This window comes from Sorghum bicolor, chromosome 4 (assembly GCF_000003195.3).
Source record: "Sorghum bicolor cultivar BTx623 chromosome 4, Sorghum_bicolor_NCBIv3, whole genome shotgun sequence".
Classification (NCBI taxonomy): Eukaryota; Viridiplantae; Streptophyta; class Magnoliopsida; order Poales; family Poaceae; genus Sorghum; species Sorghum bicolor.
This window is the reverse complement of record NC_012873.2, coordinates 63,483,545-63,507,068: the sequence shown is the minus strand read 5'-3', so window position 1 is coordinate 63,507,068 and position 23,524 is coordinate 63,483,545. Positions and strand designations below refer to the sequence as shown.

General features: G+C 43.4%; 4 protein-coding genes and 1 long non-coding RNA gene across 12 annotated transcripts; 1 reads left to right on the top strand and 4 right to left on the bottom strand.

Annotated features, from left to right (window-relative positions):
- LOC8076233 (probable aquaporin TIP5-1) lies at positions 3,496-4,252 on the bottom strand. The gene is made up of 2 exons (XM_021459605.1): positions 4,061-4,252; positions 3,496-3,810 (listed from the first exon to the last, which is right to left on the bottom strand). Exons 1-2 carry the CDS (start codon positions 4,250-4,252, stop codon positions 3,496-3,498), a joined length of 507 nt encoding a protein of 168 aa, XP_021315280.1.
- Positions 4,459-5,757, bottom strand: LOC8076232 (aquaporin TIP2-1). Its single transcript, XM_002452763.2, has 2 exons — positions 5,517-5,757; positions 4,459-5,331 (listed from the first exon to the last, which is right to left on the bottom strand). The coding sequence occupies exons 1-2, from the start codon at positions 5,641-5,643 to the stop codon at positions 4,709-4,711; spliced, it is 750 nt and encodes a 249-aa protein (XP_002452808.2). The 5' UTR covers positions 5,644-5,757; the 3' UTR covers positions 4,459-4,708.
- LOC110435138 lies at positions 8,677-9,170 on the bottom strand. Its single transcript, XR_002452819.1, has 2 exons — positions 8,988-9,170; positions 8,677-8,913 (listed from the first exon to the last, which is right to left on the bottom strand). It is a non-coding gene; the product is annotated as an uncharacterized LOC110435138 (long non-coding RNA).
- On the bottom strand, positions 15,440-16,511 carry LOC8073955. The gene is made up of 2 exons (XM_002452762.2): positions 16,189-16,511; positions 15,440-16,066 (listed from the first exon to the last, which is right to left on the bottom strand). The coding sequence occupies exons 1-2, from the start codon at positions 16,281-16,283 to the stop codon at positions 15,739-15,741; spliced, it is 423 nt and encodes a 140-aa protein (XP_002452807.1). The 5' UTR covers positions 16,284-16,511; the 3' UTR covers positions 15,440-15,738.
- On the top strand, positions 20,431-23,073 carry LOC8076231 (protein NUCLEAR FUSION DEFECTIVE 6, chloroplastic/mitochondrial). 8 transcript variants are annotated; one of them, XM_021458361.1, is made up of 4 exons: positions 20,431-20,922; positions 21,018-21,139; positions 22,425-22,466; positions 22,678-23,073. In XM_021458361.1, exons 1-3 carry the CDS (start codon positions 20,780-20,782, stop codon positions 22,442-22,444), a joined length of 285 nt encoding a protein of 94 aa, XP_021314036.1. In that variant the 5' UTR covers positions 20,431-20,779; the 3' UTR covers positions 22,445-22,466; positions 22,678-23,073. The 8 variants fall into 8 exon arrangements, with proteins under 8 accessions (XP_021314036.1, XP_021314035.1, XP_021314032.1 ...); XM_021458357.1 differs by having other exon boundaries at positions 20,440-20,922; positions 21,018-21,175; XM_021458360.1 differs by lacking the exon at positions 22,678-23,073 and having other exon boundaries at positions 20,433-20,922; positions 22,425-22,659.

Below are 23,524 nucleotides of genomic sequence, written 5' to 3'. Positions count from 1 at the left end.
CAAGATTTTATTGAACATTCTTCTAGAATGGTCATCACTGTGTCTTCTAGACATAACAATCAGGATTATTTAATCAAGGAGTTCTCCCCCTGATTCTTGTATTTCTCTTAGTCTTTTCATGCCAAGCCCACGTATGCATTTTTCAAAAATTGGTGGAGGCAAAACTTTTGTGAATACATCTGCAAGATTATCACAAGATTTGACACGAGTTACCATAATTTCTCCATTCTTTTGCATCTCATGCGTATAGAAAAATTTAGGCGAAATATGCTTCGTGATATTTGATTTAATATAACCTGATTGAACTTGTGCAATACAAGCTGAATTATCTTCATAGATAATAGTAGGGGTAGGCGCGATAGTGATTCCACATGCATTCTGTACATGCTGATGAACACGCCTAAGCCAAATACTTTCTTTGGCTGCTTCATATAATGCAATAATTTTAGAGTGGTTAGTGGATGTTGCCACCAGAGTCTGCTTAGATGACTTCCAAGAGATAGCTGTTCCACCACTCAGAAACACATACCCAGTCTGTGATAATCCGTTATGGGGATCAGACAAATACCCTGCATCTGTATACCCAATTATGCCAAGATCTTGTTTCTTCCGAAAATACAATCCAAGATCAATAGTACCTCGAAGATACCTAAGAATTCTTTTTACACCACTCCAATGCCTTTTGGTTGGGGCCGAACTGAACCTTGCTAATAGGTTAACAGTAAATGCAATATCGGGCCTAGTGCCATTTGCAAGGTACATTAACGCACCAATGGCACTTAAATAGGGATACCCAGATCCTAGTATTTCTTCACCTTCTTCTTTAGGTCTAAAAGGATCTTTTTCTACGTCGAGGGATCTCCCCATCATGGGTGTACGTTCAGGGTGTGCATTTTCATGATGGAATTTCTCTAATACCTTCTTGGTATATGCAGACTGGTGCACTAAAATCCCTTCATGGGTATGCTCAAGCTGCAAGCCTAAGCAAAATTTAGTTTTACCCAAATCTTTCATTTCAAATTCAGATTTTAGGTAAGAACTAGCTTCTTCAATTTCTTTTGTAGTTCCAATGACATTGAGGTCATCTACATAGACTGATACTATACAAAAACCTTTCTCAGATTTTCGTATAAATACACAGGGACAATCCTCATTCTTCAGAAATCCCATCTCTTCAAGAAAATCGCTAAGACGATTATACCACATTCTTCCGGATTGTTTTAAGCCATAAAGTGATCGTTGTAATTTGACACTATACATGTTACGTTTTTCTGGCTTTCGGACAGTAATTCCTTCAGGAACTTTCATATAAATTTCAGCATCTAATGACCCATATAGATATGCAGTCACGACATCCATTAATTTCATCTGCAAGTTCATACTTGCTGCCATTGATATCAAATACCGGAATGTGATTCCATCCATTACAGGAGAATAAGTCTCTTCGAAATCGATGTCGGGTCTCTGCGTAAACCCTTGTGCTACTAGTCTCGCTTTATATCTTACCACCTCATTGTTTTCGTTTCTCTTTCGAACGAAAACCCATTTATGTCCTACAGGGAATATACCTTCAGGGGTTCGGTCTACGGGACCAAATACTTTTCTTTTATTTAGCGAGAGTAATTCAGCTGCGATTGCTTCTTTCCACTTAGGCCAATCAGAACGCTTCTTGCATTCTATTAATGTTTTTGGCTCAGGATCTAGATCAATTTTAGCAATCTTCTCAGCAAAATATACGTCGACATTAGTAGTCTTTCTATCATATACTTCTCCTGTTTCAACATAATTTGTTGAATTCTCTATTATTCTTTCACATTCATCCTGATTAACCGGTATATTTAAATCAGGAATTTTCGGTTTCCCATCGTGAGTTTTTTCTATGTGCACATTCTCACTGGGTTGTTCATCTTCAAGATGCGTCACTATAGGTGTACCTTCACTTTTATTCTTATTTTCTTTCTGCCCAGTCTTAAGCTTCTTAGGACGTCTCCGTATAGCTGTAGACTGAGTAGATGCACCTTTTTCTTTATTAGTATTTCTACTTTGTCTCCCCCTCTTCAGGGTATGAGGAGTTAGTGTAGATTTTATTTGGAATTCCAATTCATCCACTTCATGTGGTATTTCTATTCTTTCAGGTGCATTTACTGCAGGTATGTGAGATTTTATAATCCCTTTATTATTAGTGAAGGCTTCAGGCAGCTCGTTTGCAATTCTATTATATTCTGAACTTCAAGTTCATTTTCTTTAGTGCGAGGATCCATTCCAAAGACCCCAGTACTTTCCTATGTTATTTCTCGGCATTCGTCCCTAGCGAGGTACTTTCCTCCCCCTAATGCCGGGAAATGCTCTTCATTAAAAATACTATCAGCGAACCGAGCCGTATGCAAATCTCCACTTAATGGCTCTAAATATTTTATTATTGATGGGCTTTCAAATCCTACATAGATTCCCAGACTACGCTGAGGCCCCATAGTTGTTCGCTGAGGTGGTGGTATAGGAATGTATACAGCACATCCAAATTTACGCAGATGGGAAATATTCGGTTTTATTTTTTGCACTAATTGTATCGGTGATACATCATGATATGCAGATGGTCTAAGTTGAATTAACGCTGCTGCATGCAACACAGCATGCCCCCAACAAGTGGATGGTAGCTGACTATTTTGTATTAATGGTCTTGCAATTAACTTGATCCTCTTAACTAATGATTCTGCTAGACCATTTTGTGTATGCACGTGTGGCACAGAGTGCTCAACTTTAATTCCCAGAGCCATACAATAATCATTAAATACCTTCGAGGTAAATTCTCTAGCATTATCCATCCTGATGGATTTAATTCTTGAGTCTGGAAAATTGGCTCGTAATTGGATTATTTGGGACATTAATCGTGCAAAAGCATGGTTTCTAGTAGAGAGAAGACACACATGACTCCACTTCGTGGAAGCATCAATTATAACACCATAAAGTACTGAAATGGTCCTGACAACGGACTAATCGGACCACAAATATCACCCTGAATTCTTTCCAGGAATGATGGTGATTCATCTCTAAAACACGTCGTTGACGTTGGATTGGCTATCGCTCTCAAAAGTAACGCAAACACAGAGATGAACACAAGAGAATAATTGTGGGACTATTCTTTATTGCTTTCTGAATATTGATGATTACAATGAAGGATCTCCCACATATATATATATATATATATATATATATATATATATATATATATATATATATATATATATATATCCTGAATATGTCCTAGAGTTCGGTAATTACCCACATAGCAAACGGACTAGGATTAGGATTCCTCCTTCTTCTCTTCTATATTCCAAAGTCCGTTTGTTTTACAACATCATGCGGTCATGCCAAGGTTCAAAGACATCACAAATGCAGTACAGACGAACGCTGAGCACAGACAGGTGCTAAAACATGCTGCTACCGGATTACGGGCCCGAGGTAATACTGCGGGGTGGGCTACTAAACATGGAACGATCATTTGACAGTTCCTAATGAGGGCATCTGGGCCTGTGCGGTTGCACAACCACCGTCTCGACGCTGCCGGGCCCGCAGCTCACCGAGCGACGAGGCCGGGCGCACCAGCGCCGCAAGGGCCGCACTGGCCATCGGGCCGGCCCAGTCGGCGTCTCTGTGGCGCCCTCCCTGTTGCCGACCGCCGGGACCTGGGTCGCACGCCGCATGCCGGCGTCCACCGTGATCCGTGAACACCACCATCAATGTCGTCGCCGCCTCCAGGATCGACGCGCCGAAACCCGTCATGTCCACGGAGACCCTCGTTGTGGGCACGGCCTGCGTGAACATCTTCGGTCATAGCTGCGAAATCGGCACGCTGATGTGGAACGAAATGGCCAGGGGAGTCCAGGACAGAAATGCATTCTCCCATTCAGCGTCCTGACGGGAGTAGTTCCATGATCTGGACGACGGAGAAGGTGTGGAGGTGGACACAGGGTAGCGGTCGGCACGGCAGTGTGGCCATTGACGGCGAAGACGAACGTGACGTACGGCGGGGTTGGCGACTTGGCGGTGGCCACCGTAGTACCAGCGGCGAGGCGTCGGATGTCACGTCCGGCGTGAGGGCGAGACTACGACGGTACGACCGAGCAAGCGGTGGCAAACACCGGAACACGAAGAGGGAAGTGGAGATGAAACCGGCCGGCGAGAGGTACGACCGCTGGGGGGCGACGGCGAGATGCACTGCTGCGAGCAGACCATACATCATGCCGGACGCCATGGCTGCAAACTAGTCTCGATGTTTTTTCTCCCCCTCTTGTACCTGCGCGGTTAAGAATTCCAGAGGAAACGCGTGCTGCTTGTTCGTTTTAAAATGGCGATTGTACGGGTACGTAGTAACCATTGCACGGGCGGGATTGCAACCGTCAGGATTTGGGGGCAGACGTGGATGAATGGAAACCATAAACGACCCAAGAAATCCATGCATAAACTAACTCGAAACGTAAATCACATTTGTTTTTTCACTTCAAGAACCGCAGATCGGACGAGATCTTTACATCGATTTTACCCCGAAAAAAAAAGGGAACTGAATACAAAGGACCATATGCATGGACGAGATATCATCGACACACATTACATACAAACCATTTAACGTGGCGAAGAGCAAAGCAAACGACGACGCAGATCCAAACGCTGCGTTCAATTCAAATCCAAACAGCCCAGACGGCCGGAGCACTTAGGCGTAGTCCTGGTCGGCGACCTGCTGGTAGTTGCCGCCGATGAAGACGTCGCCGTAGATGAGGCCAGCGAGGCCACCGCCGATGAGCGGGCCGACCCAGTAGACCCAGTTGCCGGCGAAGTTGCCCGCGGCGACGGCGGGGCCGAAGGAGCGTGCGGGGTTCATGGAGCCGCCGCTGAAGGGCCCCGCGGCGAGGATGTTGGCGCCGACGATGAAGCCGATGGCGATGGGCGCGATGGTGCCGAGGGAGCCCTTCTTGGGGTCGGCGGCGGTGGCGTACACGGTGTACACGAGCGCGAAGGTGATGATGATCTCGAACACCACGCCCTCGAGCTCGCTGATCCCGGACACGCCGTGCGTCGGGATGGCCTTGCCGTGGGTCACGAACTTGAGGAGCAGGCACGCCACGGAGGCACCCAGCAGCTGCGCCACCCAGTAGAAGATGCCCGTCAGGATGGTGATGTGGCCGCCCACGGCCAGCCCGAAGGTCACGGCCGGGTTCAGGTGCCCGCCGGAGATGTTGGCGGCGATGGAGACGCCCACGAAGAGCGCCAGCGCGTGTGCGATCGCGATCGCCACCAGACCGGCAGGGTCCAGAGCGCCGTCATTGGTCAGTTGCCCTGCACGTGGACATCAGGACAGGTAATTGTTCAGCATCGTTCCATGCATTGAACTAGGCACACAGACGAATTAAAGTCAACCATTTGAGCCTGAGCATGGCTGGAACAAGTATATATATATATATATATATATATATATATATATATATATATATATATATATATATATATATATATATACTCACCGAAGGCGATGGCGGAACCGACGCCGGCGAAGACGAAGAGGAGGGTGGCGATGAACTCGGACACGTAGGCCTTGATGGAGGTGGCGCTGAAGGAGTCGCCGACACTTCCGAACGCGAGCTTCACCATCTTGCTTTCGCTCTTAGCTAGCTCTTCGTCACGGCAGGGAAGGCTTGGCGCTGTGAGCTTGAGAGATTGCTAGCTCTGCTTCACTGATGCTTGGAGTCCAGTCAGCTCAGGCCCCTTTTATACACACGTCCTGGAGCTCAAGGCTTCATGGGCGGCCTCAACTTGTGGATTAGAGTATTCTGGACGGTGCGGATAATCGTCACAAACATTTTAATTACAAAAAAAAAACTATAGGAATATACTGGCTTATTCCATGATTGGTACCTAGCTATAGCTAGCCCGGCCGAGTAGGCGCACCAAGCTTCATTCAGATGTCTGTTGCTATTATTATGAACTTTTTAGGGAGCGTCCATGTGAGGGTACACCAAGGCAATCAGCCAGTGATGACAATACTAAAGGGCAAAGCCGCTAATTGGAGGATATGTTATCTCATGTGTAACGCTTAAATATTTTGTTAATGGTACATTTGAACGGCTGCAAGTGTCGGTCAGAGATGGGCTGTCATTTGGAGGATATGTTATCTCAAAGTCTATGTAGTTGGGCACTGTATTCTTTGTTTTTCTTCTGAAATTTGGAAGTAATGTGCTTGCAGATGCTTGTGAATTTAATTTGTCAGTTGGTCAATCAGGAGAACAAAGCACAAGAGATTCATTTCAAATGCAGTCCCGTTTCTCTGTTCGTGCAAGAAGTGCAACATGAGAGATAAAAAGTTTTAGCACTTTAGCATGATTTATTGTTCCATTCACTTCGTTGTATACTCATGCTTAACCATAGGCTTTATCGCTCTTTCTGAGAGGCATGCATGACAGTGGTTAGCTCGAAGACTTTTGTTCTGTAGCAAGTCATATGTGGCTGATAATCATTGCTCTCCAATGGTGGGAGCTCCCATCCATCGTCATCGGTGCTCTTTTCCCAGCCTGCCTATCCAATCAGCTTTGCCTGCCATTCTAGACACTTCGGGACGATGATGGTGACGTGGACCAAATGAGCACTCTTCATTTTGAAGTCGGTGAGTGCAAGGTTAGTAAACCCATTACGTTTGCATCAGTACAGCAATTGAAAACCTCGACAATATGATAGTACTGCATGCTGCCATCGGTGGCAACGACTTCATCAAATGATTAGGACTAAGCCTTTTGGTACCCTCTTTTAGTATTCTTTATAACTATATATGAAATTATATAAGTAGTATTCCCCTTTTGAATTCAAGGAGGCTTCTAAACTTCAGATAGTGAAAAACTGAAAAGATGAAACCTGTGACTGATGAGCCAAAGTAAAATAGCATTAGCGTGCATGATGTGTAATAGCAGAGTTGGGAGTTTGCAGTAAAAGGGCGATTTATTTATACCTTAATAACCAGAAAACTTGACTAGATGGTTTTCTGACCATCAACAACAGCTTTGATGTTCTGAGTTCAAACATGAAGATCCTCGAGATCCTTCCCTTTTTCTTTTTGTTAACATCTAATGTGTCCTGTAAGCCGTCTTACCATTTACGGATTATGTAAGGTTTCTGCTTTTGTCATGCTCAAGTCATCAATAAATTTAACAGAACAGAGAGAATCTTTGGCATTTTCATACCATTCCGTGACAACAGCCAACTTGGAACCCACAACACCCACACGTTTTTTTGTAATGCAGTGGTTAGCACTTTTAGAGGCCATGATCAGTGGCTCCTAGCCACTACAATTTCCAGAGGTTAGGTTTCCTGTCCTAATGTCCTGCCCTCAGTATTATTCAGATGACGCATCCGGCCGTGCCAGGCTGCTGTTAACAATACTCCAATGGTTGTTTACCTTATCGCTTTATGCAAAATGATTGACAAGGCACGTCTGCAATTGAGGATTTGGAATCTTTCTGCACATGACTGGCACATCAAGGTCCAGTTGGCCGAAGAGGCCCTGTCTATCTGACTGTCTAGCTTGCCTAATTGCTGCTCGTGAATGGAACTGTTACTGTTACTACCTTCTTCACACTTCCTGCAAAAACTCTAGATCCAGCTTATTGCTCCTCGTGAGTGGAACCGTTACTGTTAGTGCCTTCTTCACACTTCCTGCAAAACTCTAGATCCACCTTAACTTAGGGCCTGGTACAGCTCACAACAGCTTCATGAGCTGTTGTGAGCTGTTTTTTTTACCAAACACTTATTTCCAAAACAGCTTCATGGGTGAAGCTATTTTTCCCCTCCTCTCACAAAGACATAAGTTGGATGAAGCTGGAAAAAAGTAGCTTATTACAGCTTCTCCCTCATTTCTCTCTCTCAACTGTGTATGAAGTAGTTGGTGAATCTATTTTGCCAAACACTTTTTCCAAAACAGCTCAGCTTCATCTAAAAAGTCACTCATGAAGCTATTTTCTAAAAAAACAGCTTTATTAGTGAAGTTGAGCTGTGCCAAACAAGCCCTTAATATAATGACAGAAACAGAACTCTGAAGTTGGAAAAAGAAGTTTACATTTCAGTACTCAACAAACCTGGATGGCTGGAATCCATCAGTTATGCATTGTAGGAACCAGTGGTGGAATCTATCATGGCAGATAAATTTGCAGCTGCATTAGCACCGTGCATGGCAGATTTCACGAGCTAATGGATGGTCGACTAACAACAGTTAGATAAATTATCTATGCCACCAGTTGTAATCCAGGTAAACAAAATATTCCATGCACTAGCAAGTAGTAACTGATCTACAGCAATGGTCAATTTGGAACATAAAAGGGGTCATCGTTGAGTTGTCAGATGTTACCCGTAAACAATTATTGTTTTAATATTGCCAATTGGTTTATGATATCATGAAAGTATTTTTAAGAACAATCCACATGTATAATTTTCATGGTTCCAAACTAAGTATTTGAAGACTATTGATTGTCCAACTTCTAAAAGCTTAATCAAACCTTATCTGAGAGATGTTAAGTATTTGTGACCCAAAAAGAATAATGCTAGCTTCTGCATAGAAACATAAATAAATAAATAAATAAATAAAAACTTCTGCACCTAAACCAAAAATAAATAAATAAATAAATAAATAAAAACTCCCAGTTCACAGGAAAGGAGAAACCATGATGCAGTTGGAAAACCAAATGAATCAATAATGTTGGCTGAAGTATTTCACATGGGAATCATACGCTACAAGGAAGCTATGTGATCGATGTATAGCTGTATTTTGACTTATTTGCCGCTTGCCAGCCTTCCAAGTATCCCGTGGGCCAAAGCGTTTATCTGCATGATCGTTGATCGGTACGGCCAGCCAAATTCGTCATGCATGCCTGAAAATTCCTGCAATGTACAGATGTTCTCATGAATGGGAATGGTACTTGGAAGGACAGGTGCTTAACGTAAATATTGAAGACCTCGCCAAGCCATGGCGGTGATCTGCCGGCGGCAGATCCACCACCACACGACTCCGGCGAGGGTCGAGATTTGGGAGGACAGGCACTCCGGATCCCGAGAATCGCGCTTGGCACGAGACCACGGCGCTGGATGGTCGCGGTATGCGGAAGCAGCTGCGGCTGCATCAGCGTAGTCGGCGGATGTCTTGCCTCCAAACGTAGATGCAGACCATCTCGCCAATGGTAGGCACCAGCAAGAGAGGCGCGCGGTTTGGCGGAATCAGTGAATCACCGGCCGGGCGTCCGAACGGCGCCGCTTTAAGGCGGGCAAGCTCACGTAATCTCGTTGCCGTAACCTTGGGAAGGAAAAGGATGCCGCTCCTACGAGGAGGCGCCAGTTACGGAGGTCGGAGTTGAACGGCGAAAACGGTCGACGCCGGCGGGCGGCGGCGACCTGGAAGGGCGTCTATCGGGAGCAGGAGAAAACGTATTGGGCTGAGTTGTTGGGTATGGTGCTTATAGGCCTTGGTTTAAAGTTGGGCGCTACCATGTGTGCATGAAGCAGCCGTGGGCCGTTTAATCGGCCCAGTGTCTCCAGCGGGCCATCGCAGACTTCTCGAGTTAAAAAAAAAAAGAACATAGTTTTCAGTGAACGAACATATTTTTTTTTCTCGCAGTATTTCAACGTAAGTCAAATTTCCATGTCCATCATAACGTCATGTCATCTAACATTGAAATAATAGGCCATAAACGATGAATTAAGCGGTTGGCTTTAAAACCACTAAAGTCTGACTAAACATGTTATTTAGGCCATAAAACGATGAATTAAGCGGTTAGAATTTAAAAGAGGCTATTGCGTTCTTAGGGCCTGTTTAGATTGGAGATGAAAATTTTTTAGATGTCACATCGGATGTGTCGGAAGGATGTCGGAAGGCTAATAAAAAAACAAATTACATAGCTCGTCAGGAAACTGCAAGACAAATCTATTAAGCATAATTAATCTGTCATTAGCACATGTGGGTTACTGTAGTACTTAAGGCTAATTATGGAGTAACAAGGCTTAAAAGATTCGTCTCGTGATTTTCAACCAAACTGTGTAATTAGTTTATTTTTTATGTATATTTAATGTTCCATGCATGTGTCCAAAGATTCGATGAGATGGATGAAAAAAATTTAGGTGGAGAACTAAATAGGGCCTTACTCTTATTTTGAAGTCTAATTATAATTTTATTCGCGCTTTTATCACCGTTGCAATTTTATCTTTGCTTTATAAAAATGAAGCTTCAGTTTACCTCTAATTCGTAAACAGTGAGTAACAACGTTAAATAGACTCAATAAGAATAACTTTATTCTTATAAAAACACCCCTACTTTTCTGGTACATACCACGAGGCCACGACGCCACAGAAACGAGAAGACCGAGGGTACGTTTCAGTGCAACTTTTGTGGGATGGTGCATGCACATGCATGAACCATGCATCAATGACCATTGCTGATAGCCTGATAGCTTCATAGCTAGTAAGTGCCGATGAAAAGATTTTGGATAATGTAGCATTTTCTTTTATATTTGGTAATTATCATTTAATTATAGACTAATTATGTTAAAATATTCGTCTCGCAAATTAGAGACAAATTATATAATTAATTATTTTTTAACTATATTTAATGCTTCATACAATATGTCGTAAGATTTCATATGACGAGAAATTTTAATTTTTTTTGGATTTTAGGTGCAACTAAACAAAGGCCTTAATCTGTCTAATGGACACGCGCGTAGACACGAGCAGCGAGATCTTGAGACAGAGGCCTAGGCCTTGTTTAGTTCATCCAAAGAACCAAAAAACTTTTCAAGATTCTTCATCACATCGAGTCTTGCGGCACATGCAAAAACATTAAATATAGGTCAAAAATAAAAACTAACTGCACAATTTATCTGTAAATTGCGAGATGAATTTTGATCCTAGTTAATCCATAATTAGATAATAATTACTAAATAAAAATAAAAATGCTACACTACCCAAAACAAAAAAAATTAGAACGAAACAAAGCCAGATACTGACATACTGTAGGCACATTTGCTTGTCGCGTGTTCTGAATCTACTGCATGGACAACGTTGATCGCCTACAAATGCAAATGCAAATGCAAATGCATGCAGTCGATGCGCTTAATCGGTGCAGGTGTTCGTTTGTTGCGGCAAAAGCCACGGCGGTGGACGGCGGCCGGCCGGGCACACCGTACCACGCCGCCGGACGGGAGGATGCACACGGCCGTCCGTGCCGCAGTATATTGTGCTCGCGTTCCCAGCTTTGGACACACATGCATAGTTTAATCCGGGCGGTCGCGCCATGCATATTGCTGCTTAATAAGCTGCAAAAGTACATCCGAAAAGACTTTATATATTTATACTGTTAAGTGTTAACTAGATCTGCAAACGACACTGGATCTTTAACATATATATTTGTAAACATGCATGCATGGTAGATTGGTAGGGTCGAGGCATATATATATGGTATGATGGTGCGGTATGGTGACCAGATGCTTTCTGGTGCATGCATATCAATGTGTGTGTGTGTGGCTGGACGTTGGATGCATGTATCATCAGCCTGCTGTTCCTTTCGTTAAATCCTAACATGGAGTATCAACTATCAAGCACCTATTCCCAGGTCCTATTGTAAACTTCGTCAGGGCGGGGCCTGTTCCTGTTCGGATCTCATCATGCATGCGCACAGAGTTTAACAAAAACGAGTTGATTATAGCATAAGATACGTGGATCATGAGACTATTATCAAAATTCATTTCCTAGTGCTGGGATAAATGTGGGCACATATCCGATCTTATCCTAGTCCCATGAATCAGACGCCTCGTACGTAAAAGTCAACACCGTGGATTCCAGCCATGCATGTAGCTAGGAAACTTGCCCAATACATATACCTCTCTCGAGAGTCGGTCTCATCGGGTACCATTCTTAAGGTCCCGTTTGAAGGGTGGGAGATTCTAAAAGTTCCTGTTAGCTAGCCAAGCCGAAAAAGAAAGTATATGACTGGAAACAGTGCTGATAATTTTAAGCGAACATGTCTGATTATCTAGGGTGAAGAAGATTCTAAGATTAGAACTTTAAGTGATAAGGTTTTAAAAATATGCTTTATTATCACTCCCGTTTGGTTAAGGATTTTTTTATCATAATCCACGAATCTTTATCCTATTTAAATGGGGGCCGTCTTGTTCATTTGGCTCATAAGTCATGACAGAAAATACTGTTGGCTGATTTATTATAAGAGAAAAACACTATTAAATAATTGACAGATTCGGCTGATAAGTTAAAACAAAGGCATAAATAAACTTCCTTTTTTGCAGCCACGCAGCAGCTGCTGCACAACTGCAGAAACTTACTCTCACAAATTACTGAGGAGAAAAAGCTTGTGTTGCAGCAGTTGCAGAATTTTAGAGCCTATTTGCATGCATAAGGACTAACAACTAGTGGAACAAGTAGATTGCAGCGCTTTGAAGTCCATGGTCGATAATCACGAGGGAATGATATCCTCAATTGGAAGAATTTGTTTTGATATTATAGAGTTAAGCAGGAGTTTTTGTGAGTTCAAAGTTGTATGCGTGTGTAGGGAGGCTAACTTTGTGGCCCACCGTTGTGTGAGTATGGTGTTGCCTATGGAGCGTGCTCTTTTTTTGGCTAGACTATATCCTAGAGTGAGTGATTGTTGAGTATAGCTGCCGCTGATTGTATTTTGTGTCGTTGATTAATGAAATTCTATATTGCTCAAAAAAGGACTAACAACTAGTCCTATTAACTCCTATAAATTGACTAATGGACTAACAACTAGTCTATGGCTAGTGAACTAATAATTAGTCTACATGTTTAGATGCATATAGAGACTAAAACTTAGTAAATTACTTGTTAGTTCTATTGATCTAAACAGGACCTTACTCTTGTAAATTACTGCAGCGAGCACCCCTACATCTCCCAAATCTCTGTCCTAACTCCTAATTGATTCACATTCCTCAAAACTAGCTGCGGCGAACAGAGGGACAAGGCTTTTGATTCCTTTGGAAAAGCTGCCCTTGATCGATTCCACCACAAAACATAGGAAAAATAGGAACTTGCTATATTTCAGATGCCTCAAATATAGCATGTTTTCAGACAACGATCTTCACCGTTGGCTCAAGAGCATGCAAAACTAAGATTCAGCTTGATGAAGGGTAAAGATCAAACAAGGGATGAATATGGTGTCGCCCGAGAAGTTAGAACTCAAGTATCTGGCCATTAGGCCAATTTTAATGGGGATTTCATGTCATTTTCAACACATCTTATTTTCAAAAAGTAAATTGCATGATTGGTCCTTAAAGTATTATGTGGTTTTCATCTAGGTTTCCAAACTACGAAATCGCACGTCTGACTCCCTAATGTATTTGAGTGATCTCATCTAGGTCCAAAATACACATAAGGAGGCTTAGAAGCTGACATGGTCATCCACATATGGATATGATTTAATCCCATGACCCCTTATTTAAGCCCACGCGTGCGGCCGCCGGCTCGCCCCTACTCACCATTTGAGCGCCCGCAATATACGACCTAGTCTTGTAGACGACAATGGCGGCCGGTTAAATCTAATATATATTTAAGTCTCATCCGATAAAACTTCTCTAATAGTTTTAGGGTTTTTTTTACCAAACACATTAAATAGAATAGCTGCTGAGATGGAGTTGCATAAAACCCGTTGTCACAGAGTGGGAGCTAGATGGAGTTAAAAATACTAGCATCTCTTAGCTCTCTCTCTCTTATTTACTATGAGAGCTAAGAAAAAAAGGTTACTTCAAAAGTAAAGCATAACTGCACCAATGAGACCTTGCGTTGTAGAGAAACCATATTTAGATTCCCAGCTAATCGAAATCTAATAAGATCAGACCTAATTAGGCCTTGTTTAGATAAAAAACCCAAAACTTTACAAGATTCCTCGTCACATCGAATCTTACGGCACATGCATGAAGTATTAAATATAGATAAAAAGAATAACTAATTGCACAGTTTACTTGTAAATCACGAGATGAATCTTTTAAACCTAGTTACTCCATAATTAGATAATGTTTATCAAATAAAAACGAAAATGCTATAGTGTCAAAATTCCAAAACTTTTTGTATCTAAACAAGGCCTTAGTCTGTGGAGAATAGATGAGAGAGAAAAAAAACTCTTGTGAACAGTGAATGAATAATGAGTGCGTCAGAGAAGCCGGAGCCAATAAAAGCTCTACCAAACGGGTTAGTACTAGCAAATCAGCACTGGCAGAGCACAAACCGTTGGTGCCGTGGATCTATGCCCTGCATACAGATGCAGTGGTGCAGGAACAGCCGGCCCAGATGTATATCATGACACTGTTGACCAGACAGACAGAGAGGTTAGGGGTGTCAGATGGACAAGGGAAACGAGTGGCGTTTCATGGGTGGATCATTGCGCGCCCCCCACAAAAGATCTGCAGCCCCATCGCGGAGCAGGAGTGGTGGTGGTGGGCCTTTTCAGTTTCAGGCATGCTTCGGCATGGGCTATGTCGGCCACTTCACTTCTCTCGAGTCGCTAGCCGTGGCATGCCGCCGGTCCCTGATTCCAGCCGTCCGCCTCCGCCACCAGTACTTCATCGCCGCCGCCGCCGCCGCCCACCGGTGGCCTGGCTGCAGGAGGAGCATGCATGGAAACTACAGCACATCGACCACCTTCCAGAGTTTTCCAGAGACCTCAACGGCCGGCCGGCATGGAGGAGAAATTAACTAAGGCCTTGTTTAGTTCACCCTAAAAACCAAAAAGTTTTCAAGATTTTCCGTCACATCGAATCTTATGGCACATGTATGAAACATTAAATATAGACGAAAACAAAAACTAATTACACAGTTTAGCTGTAAATCACGAGACGAATCTTTTGATCATAGTTAGTCCATAATTAGATAATATTTGTCACAGACAAACGAAAGTGCTACAGTACCGAAATTTTTTCACTTTTTGGAACTAAACAACGCCTAAGCGTACCATGCATGTACAGAAAGCCATCCAGAAGCAGTGTGGCTGGCAAGAATACGTACTCTCGCCTCATATTCTTCTTGTTCCTCCTGAATGAAAGAATCTTCAGTTGCACCCTGTTCCAACCGTGCATACTGCGAGAGTACTCCTAGGTTCGATTAAGACGTCGTCGTCCATTTTTTGCTTTAGTAGCAGTACGTAGGTGAGAGAGTGGATTATTGATTAGGGCCTAAGCTAATCGTCCTCTCGTATCATATCGACAGCTAGTCTAGTCAAAACCCAAAAGATTGATCTGATGGTAGCAAGTGACGTACGCCCGCCCCGCCGGCTGACCACCATGAGTTGTTGATACGCAAGATCAAGCGCATGCATTTGACGACGTGATACGTCTAGCTAAGAAATTCGTCAAAACTCTCGCACTCAAACACACAATTAACGTACACGCATGTGATCACAACAAAAGTCTAGCTCGACAAGGGCAGCAGCTTAGCTTATGCACATGCATATGCATGCATAATAAATAGCCAACAGCGTCTCAAACACAGCACGCAAATAACACTCTCGATCGCTCGTACAAAGAGGATGATTAAAAGATGGAACTAATTAAAGCATCTAGCTACTAGCAGTAACAATCTAGTTTTACCTGCTATCTACTACGTAATTAGCAAGCATTGTTTTTGTACATAGTACAACGACGTCGTACGAGCACCTAATTAAGCTAATAGCTAGCCGGCCGGCCGCCGGCTCGCTAGCTAGCACATCACGTCCTTGAGGAGCTTGTACCTGCGGGGCCTCCGGCCACCCTCGGCGTGCTCGCTGCCGCCGGTGACCTTGCCGGCGCCCTTGCTGCACCCGCTGGACGCGAACGACGACGCCGGCTGCTGCATGCTCCTGCCTGCTTCTTCTTCTTCCACCTGCAGACGCTGCTGCTGCTGCTGCTGCTGCTTGCCGTGTCCCGACACCGAAGAGTACTGCCGCTTCTTCCCGCCGACGACGTCGCCGCTGACGCTGAGGCACCAGTCGCACACGCCGGCGCCCGCCTCGGCCGGCGCCGCGTCGCCATAGTAGTTAGTGCAGTATCTGCGCGCATTCATTCAAAGGAAAACGGCAAACCATGCATGGGTTCAGTCTCTGATATGATGAAGGGAAGTAGCTAAGCTAGCTTATTTACTCGATTCGATCGTAGGATTCGAAGGGCGTACGAGTGCTGGAAGCGGCGGCGACAGCGGGCGCAGCGGAAGAGCTTGTCGGGGAACCCGACGTCGCCGCACATGGAGCACACGGTGGTGCCGGCCATCGACACACACGGCCGGACGGGGTCGCCGGCGGGCGTCCTTCTAGCCCGTGTGGAATGGAATGGATGACGATATATAATATAACCTTGGAAGGCCGGAGGGAGGAGAAAGAGATTCGTTCACGCGCGGTGGCGCGCGGCGGCAAACAGCGCAGGAGATCGAGCGGCAAATAAAGCTCAAGCTCAAGCCCGCCGGCGGGAGCCAGGACAAGGGTCCCTTTTATAAACACCGATGCGAGAACGAAGATGTGGATGAGCAGGGAGAGGGGAGGGAGGAGATCAGATCGTCAGATGGGAGGGGGCCCTCCAGCACCCAGGTGTGAGGTCGCCGGCGGAGCTGCGGGGCCGGGGAGCCGGAGACGGTGGTCCACGTGTCCCTGCGCCTATACGTGCGTGTAAAGGGCAAATTTCAATAAAAAAAGGTGTGGCGCGAGTCGCCTGGTCGGTTGCACTAGTTTAATTAACCTTGTACTAGTTTACTTGATGATGATATGAGTAAAGTTAGATTTATGCTCAGTATCAAGACTTAGGATCACATCAGCAGCCAGCCTATGTGCTGGACAAAAAAGTTGAAATAAGAGTACTCTTGAAATAAACTAGTTGATTCAGAATAGCTTATAAGTTGGGCCTGCATTGCGTAGGGCTTGTTCGGTTAGCTAGAAAACTACTCAGGAATTGTAGCTTATCAAAGGTTATATAAATTAACTAAAGTTTTTTAGCTCTATTTTACTAAATTATTTCTTTTCTGGTCCATTCGAATTTCATTCTCTCTCTCATCGGGGCACGGTACTGTTTGTCTTCAGCGAGCATGGGTAAAAGTCTCCATTTTCGATGAGGGCATGCATGCATATATGGTTAGTTTGGAGAAAGGGAGTTTAATTAGGGCCTGTTTTCATGGCCTAAGAGGCTTATGGTGAAGAAGTTGAAGGTGGCAATGGATAAGGGTCTGTCATGGGATGACTCACTCATGAACAATCTTTAAGCATATGGGACATCCAGATACCATATATCACTTGATACGGGAGGACATGGGATAGAGAGTGGTGCTATGGAAAAAACTCATTGCCACTGAATAATCAGAAAACGACAAACTTAATAGGTAAGATGAGTCTTTTGTACAATTGTCCAGTTATACACGTTGAGGAGAATAGTTTCTTCAAAACTGACGAATATATATTGTATCACTTCATTTCGTCCTTATTTCATACTCCTTGTTTACTTTCAAAAATTTTTGCAAAATGAACATCATAACACTTTCATTTGTATTGATAAATATTGTCCAATTATGGACTAACTAGGCTCAAAAAATTCGTCTCCCAAAATATAGGTAAATTGTACAATTAGTTATTATTTTTATCTATATTTAATACTCCATGCATGCGCCGCAAGATTCGATGCGATGAGGAATCTAAAATCTTTTGTAAATTTTTTTGAGAACTAAACAAGGCCTAAGTTGTGTTGCAAGCTTTAATTATTATCATATCGAATTATTGTTAATTGGATTTTAATGAACTACATGTAAAAAGTTTAGGATGACGTATCCTTCGCTAAAATTCAACCATTGCTTGTGTCCTATGGATAGAGACGTATTCCCCCGGTCCTATAATACAATGTATTTTGATATTTAAATCTTGTTCTCAAATATAATGTATTTTATAGGACAAAATCCAAATTTACATTAAATACTTTTCATTTATCAAACAATCACCATTAATCACGTTAATGATAGCTCATAGCATCAAGTAGGAAATTAAAACAGAGGTACATGTGTCTTTTATATATACTTTCTATTAATTTATCTTAAAATTATTAAAATACACTATATTACAGGACAGAGGGGATTTTATTGGTAGAATGTACCAAATGGCTAGTGTTTTTATAGCAGGTTATTAGAAACTTTTATATGGTTTGTTCTCCTATATATGTGTATGATGGGATACATGTACAAAGTACAACACAAATATATCTAGCAGCAAGTCACTTCTATATAACAAATCAGTGAATAGTGAACAAGACGTTACAAAACAAAAAGTAGGAGGAGCAGTACATGAACGCAACGACTCTGAGATGCACTGCACTGAGGTTCGTCGGCGGTTGGTTGCTGCACCTGCATGCGTATATATGTACTAAGCACCTTGAGTGTTTGACGCGATTACAGTACCGGATCCTTTGCTTAGAGGAGAAGACAATTGGTTTTAATTTGGATATGCAATGGTGTGCAGGTGCAGCTGACAGCAACAACATGCATGCACAGTCGTACTTACGTAGTACGTGTGCAGTAATTACTTGTGCAGTTGCAGGCAAGGAGCGCGCGCGGCCACGCGGAGATGGCCAGGCAGCAGAGTATCTACGGAACGTTCTCCATGGCACCACCGTACGGCTGTCGCCGGTCGTTTCTCGCGATTTCTAGAGTGCTCGATCGCTAGTAGCTCTTCTTCTCCTCGTACTGTACGTACTAGTAGTGTGTATGCCATGCCTGCCAGCCACGTCTCAGCCCCGCAGGTCAAGGGTCGGGTTGCCGGAGAAGATATTTTTGTGGGTCTCCGGTCCGGTGCTGCGCGCATGGAGCAGATTGCTTCATCTTTTGAGGAAAGCCCGCGTCAGAAAGACGGCAACCGGATGTTCTCCCTCCAACACAAAAGAGGGAGAGGTACCATGGCAGTATGGGAGAGCCCATGCTTATAACTAGGGCTCCATTTAAATTTTAGCTAGCTAAAATTATTTTATCTAATTTAATTTTATGAATTAAACAATTTTATTTTTTTAGTCAGTTATTTAGAAATTTAGCTATTAAAATTAACTAAAGTTAAGTTAGCAAGGGAAACAAAATATGGTCTAAAGTGAGTTGAAGGAAAAAACATGATGAAGAGTTTTACAGAAAGAGAGAGCTCCCCCATATGTTTTTCTAAAAAAAGGAGCAGGAGTGAGGGCCTGTTTACTTTGGAGATGAAAATTTTTTTGGGTGTCACATCAGATATGTCGGGATGAGTTTTTAGAAAGTAATAAAAAACAAATTACATAACTCGTCAGGAAACTGCAAGACAAATCTACTAAGTATAATTAATCTGTCATTAGCACATGTGGGTTACTGTAGCACTTAAGGCTAATCATGGAGTAACTAGGCTTAAAAGATTCGTCTCGTGATTTTTAACCAAACTGTGTAATTAGTTTATTTTTTTATGTATATTTAATGTTCCATGAATGTGTCCAAAGATTCGATGGGATGGATGAAAAATTTTTAGGTGGGAAACTAAACAGGGCCTCAGAGTTTGCGTGTGATGTCAATGTCATCAGGTCTCCTTTTATTCACGAGTCAGCACGTTCACTGTCGTGGCCATGTGTTTCCCACCTAAATTTTTTTCATTCATCGCATCCAATCTTTGGATATATACATAGAGTATTAAATATAAATATAAATAAAAACCAATTACACAGTTTGGTTGTAAATCGCGAGACGAATCTTTTAAAACTAGTTAGGCTATGATTAACCATAATTACTACAGTAACCTCACATATGCTAATGATAGATTAATTAGGCTTAATAAATTCGTCTTACAGCTTTCAGACAGTTTTCAGACTAGTTATGTAATTTGTTTTTTTATAAGTCTATATTCAGTAGCCGACATATTTGATGAGTCTTGTTGCTTTGAGGTCTGCCAAACCTGTCCCGTGCACACATCCTTTTTAGTTGCTCATCGATCGAAAGGTGGATGAGTGTCGGTTGTTTTCGCAGGGTGTAACTGGCTCGATTCTCGCTTCCGGGCAGTGGGAATTGCCTAGAGATTGATTGAGAGTAAGCAATACTAATCAAAACAGACTTTAAACCTTCCATTTTTGTACTATCTATATTTTATTGTTGTCTTCACATAATAATATTACTTAAAATGGGCCACCCAAACTCATTCTAGTAGAGAATGATATGTGGGTCCCCCATGCGCATCTTCTCTCATGTTTTTTTTATCACCATAGATGAACTAGTGTGTCGACACCAGAACAAAGATGGAGCCGAAGGTGCGCCCGCGCCAGGGGTAGGGAGTTGTCGGGGGCAACACTACCACACCGAGGTTAGGCCTGCTGCGCTGGGGACCTTGCTCGGTGCTCGGCGGTGACATGGAAGATCTGCGCGCGTAGGCGAGGGCAGGGTGAAAACGAGGGTATAGGTTTTTGGGTAGTCACCTAGGGATTGGCCAACAGGAATGGGTAGCGAAAGGGAGGACAACAAATTTAGAGTAGACTGCCGCCTATAGGCACCAGCAATTTAGCCCGCCAAAAGCCCATCACGGTCCCACCCGCATCGGGCCTTTCAGCCGGCTGAACACCTCTATTCCCCCCCTCTCCAAGGAAAGCGAACCACCCTGATCCTGCAACCCGTGGCGCCCGCTGCCGCCGCCGCATCGCATTGCCCCGACGCCGAAACCTAGCTCCTCAATTCTCCTCGCTCACCCTCTCGCTAGCCGCTGCCCACTCGCCAATCTCCGTGGCCGGACGCCGTCGGCGAGATGGCTACGACCTGTTTCCGCGCCGCCGCCCGCGTGGCCTCGGCTGCCGGCCGCTCGGCGGCGGCCTCCCGCTCCGCTCCCTCCGCGGCCCGCGCCGCTGCCGCTGCCGCTGCCGCAGGCCGCGGGGCCTCGTGCTTCTCCAGGTAACGGTGACCCGTTCCGCTCTTGGCGCTTGGTGCTGGCGCAGTGGCGCATTACGGGATCTGTAATGGATGCGCTTGTTGGGGGTGTTGTGCAGGGTGCCGGTGGAGCTCGGGTGCTGCGCGGGATTGTCGCTGCTGCCGCTGCACAGCGCGGTGGCGGCGGCCAGGCTGACGTCGCGGCTGAGCACGGCGTCGAGCTGCCGTGCTCTCTCTCAGGGTATCCTCTGTCGCACCTATCCCGGGCTTTAACATCGTAAGATTATGCTCTTGTCTGTGTTTGCTTTACATTTGGTTGAAAATCACGTCCGTGTATTTTTCCTTTCTGCTAGTTTCATAGTTTACTGCGTGCTTGTTTCATATGCGCGGAAAAAATGTCATTCATTGTTGTATTGTAACAGCGAAATGACATCCTAACCATTTATTGTTCTATTGTAACTGTGAAATGACATCCTAACCATTTTAACTGATCATGTTCAACACGAAACCTCTTCCATTTTCCTGAAAGCTGCCCGCTGCTCTATAGTACACAATACATGAATACATTATGATCTCTGAATGGAAAAGTACATATAAACATTGAAGCCTTGAACGCTGAATGCAAACACCTTTCATTGTGCATATAAACAATCATGCCTTGAACGCTGAATGCAAGCACTACTCTGAACGCTGAATATTAGTACATATAAACAATTTAATGGTGATATTTATTTTGACGAATCTTGTGCATATAGTCCTTTATAGGAAAAATGTCGAAATAATGCCGTGACTGACTTCCCCACAATAATTTAAAGTAGCGTTTCACCATACATAACCTATATGGAGCATTGACAGATTTCCCTATTCTCTTGCCTTTCATACGGATGTTTTTCTTTAGGAAAGGCTGCGCGGACTCCTAGTAAATCCCTTTTAGATTTCAGTCTCTTTAGAGAGGTTGTTTTGAAGCCCAATGCATCTCATGTGCTGATTCTCGGAGAGAAAAATCTCACTTATTGCTTTGCAATTCAAGACAAGATAACGTTTTCCATGCTATGATGATTCCTGAGATTTGCTTATTCAAAAATATTGTTTGGTGGGTTGAGGTCAATTAAGTTAAGACATTTGGTTTCTGCAGGCACTGCTGCAGGCACATGACTTTGATAGTTCTTGAAAGATATTACTGGAGCTTGCTGTTTTGCTTCATACAATCATGAAGAATGAGTACTTTAACACTGAAATTGTAATCGGAGACTAGTGTTATGTTATTTACCTAGAACTACTAGCTACCTCTGTTGAGGAATACCTTGATGCAATAATGTGGCATCCTTTTTTAATGTTTTCCACAGTAATTGATTGTTTGCTTATGTCTGCGTACAGTGCTTAAGTTATCGTTTATGCAAGCCTGCTCTTTTTTTCTTGGCACTTTGGAGAACCCTGGTGTGCGTGCTTTCATGATTTTTGTATTCAACAGAGTTTTGATCTGGTTGCCATTGTAGTTTACCATATGATTACTCTTCTTTTCTCAGATGAAAATGATGGTACGTGAAACATTTGCCCAGTGTCTTAAGGTGGGTGCTTGGATGTTTGGCAGCGATGCACACGCTTGCTACTGCAGCAACCACATTTAGTCATATAGAGCTTATGCTTTAGAGTCAAACTTGTAAAGTCTTTTTGCAACTGTAGGGGCTAACAAACATTACAACTCTGTATGCTTCAAAGCTTATAATTGAAGAATGATTCAGTCCTCTGATGTATGCTTTATTTCTTTGTTTTATATAGAGATGGGTCTATCCGTTCGAAGGTGATAAATCGCTGGAAGACCTGCTCATGTCATGCTCTCGGACTGAAATGATTTTTGTAGAGTAGTTATCTAAATGAACATCTGGAGCACTACTCTTTATTACCCCATCTACAATCTTGGCTATACTAGATTTTTTTTCAAGGTCATGCAAGGACGGTTTGCCGTTGTCTGGGTTATATTCGCTCAGTAACAATTCTGAATGCCTATCTGTGATGATAACAACGAGGAACAATTTAAGGTCTCCTTGTCATCATTTTGAAAGTGGTCGATGATTATGTTAGTACACTTGCTACTGTTTTCTTCAAATTTTTAATAAGGTGGCACGAACCTGAACGTGGCTCTCTAGTGAACACTTTGGAGCCTCCGTTTGCTTTGCTTCTCTCTCTCATGGTTCAGTTTTGAATTGGATTTCTTCCTTGTATATATATTTTGAAAATTACGTTGTGGTTACAATTTTAGCAACATGGTTATGGAGTAAAATTCAGCTGTCTAAGCTATCTCACATTCTTACCGCTAGGTTGATATATCATCAAATTTTTTTCTCAAAAAGGAGAGCAAGTCTTCACTTTTCTCTTTCCCTCGCACGCTAGTGCAGTAGCTGCGGCCGCCTGGGAGACTTAGGAACGAATGTTCGTTTGACTGATAAGCTATTGTTGACTGATTTGTTGTAAGAGAAAAACACTGCTGAATAGTTGCTGATAAGTTCAAGAGAACAAGGCACCAAAAGGTCCAGTTCCTGCCCGAGGGTGGGTTGCACAGCGCTGTTGACATGAACAGATTATGTTCAAATACTCAACTGAAGATCTATCGGCGTTGGTGGTCGAT

Coding starts and splice junctions, on each gene's coding strand:
- LOC8076233 (XM_021459605.1), bottom strand. CDS start 4,252: ATGGCGTCCGGCATGATGTATGGTCTGCTCGCAGCAGTGCATCTCGCC. Junction 3,811..4,060: donor CATCCGACGCCTCGCCGCTG/GTACTACGGTGG, acceptor ATGTTCACGCAG/GCCGTGCCCACAACGAGGGT.
- LOC8076232 (XM_002452763.2), bottom strand. CDS start 5,643: ATGGTGAAGCTCGCGTTCGGAAGTGTCGGCGACTCCTTCAGCGCCACC. Junction 5,332..5,516: donor CGGTTCCGCCATCGCCTTCG/GTGAGTATATAT, acceptor GTCCACGTGCAG/GGCAACTGACCAATGACGGC.
- LOC8073955 (XM_002452762.2), bottom strand. CDS start 16,283: ATGGCCGGCACCACCGTGTGCTCCATGTGCGGCGACGTCGGGTTCCCC. Junction 16,067..16,188: donor CGCCGCCGCTTCCAGCACTC/GTACGCCCTTCG, acceptor GAATGCGCGCAG/ATACTGCACTAACTACTATG.
- LOC8076231 (XM_021458357.1), top strand. CDS start 20,780: ATGGCTACGACCTGTTTCCGCGCCGCCGCCCGCGTGGCCTCGGCTGCC. Junction 20,923..21,017: donor GGGGCCTCGTGCTTCTCCAG/GTAACGGTGACC, acceptor GGTGTTGTGCAG/GGTGCCGGTGGAGCTCGGGT.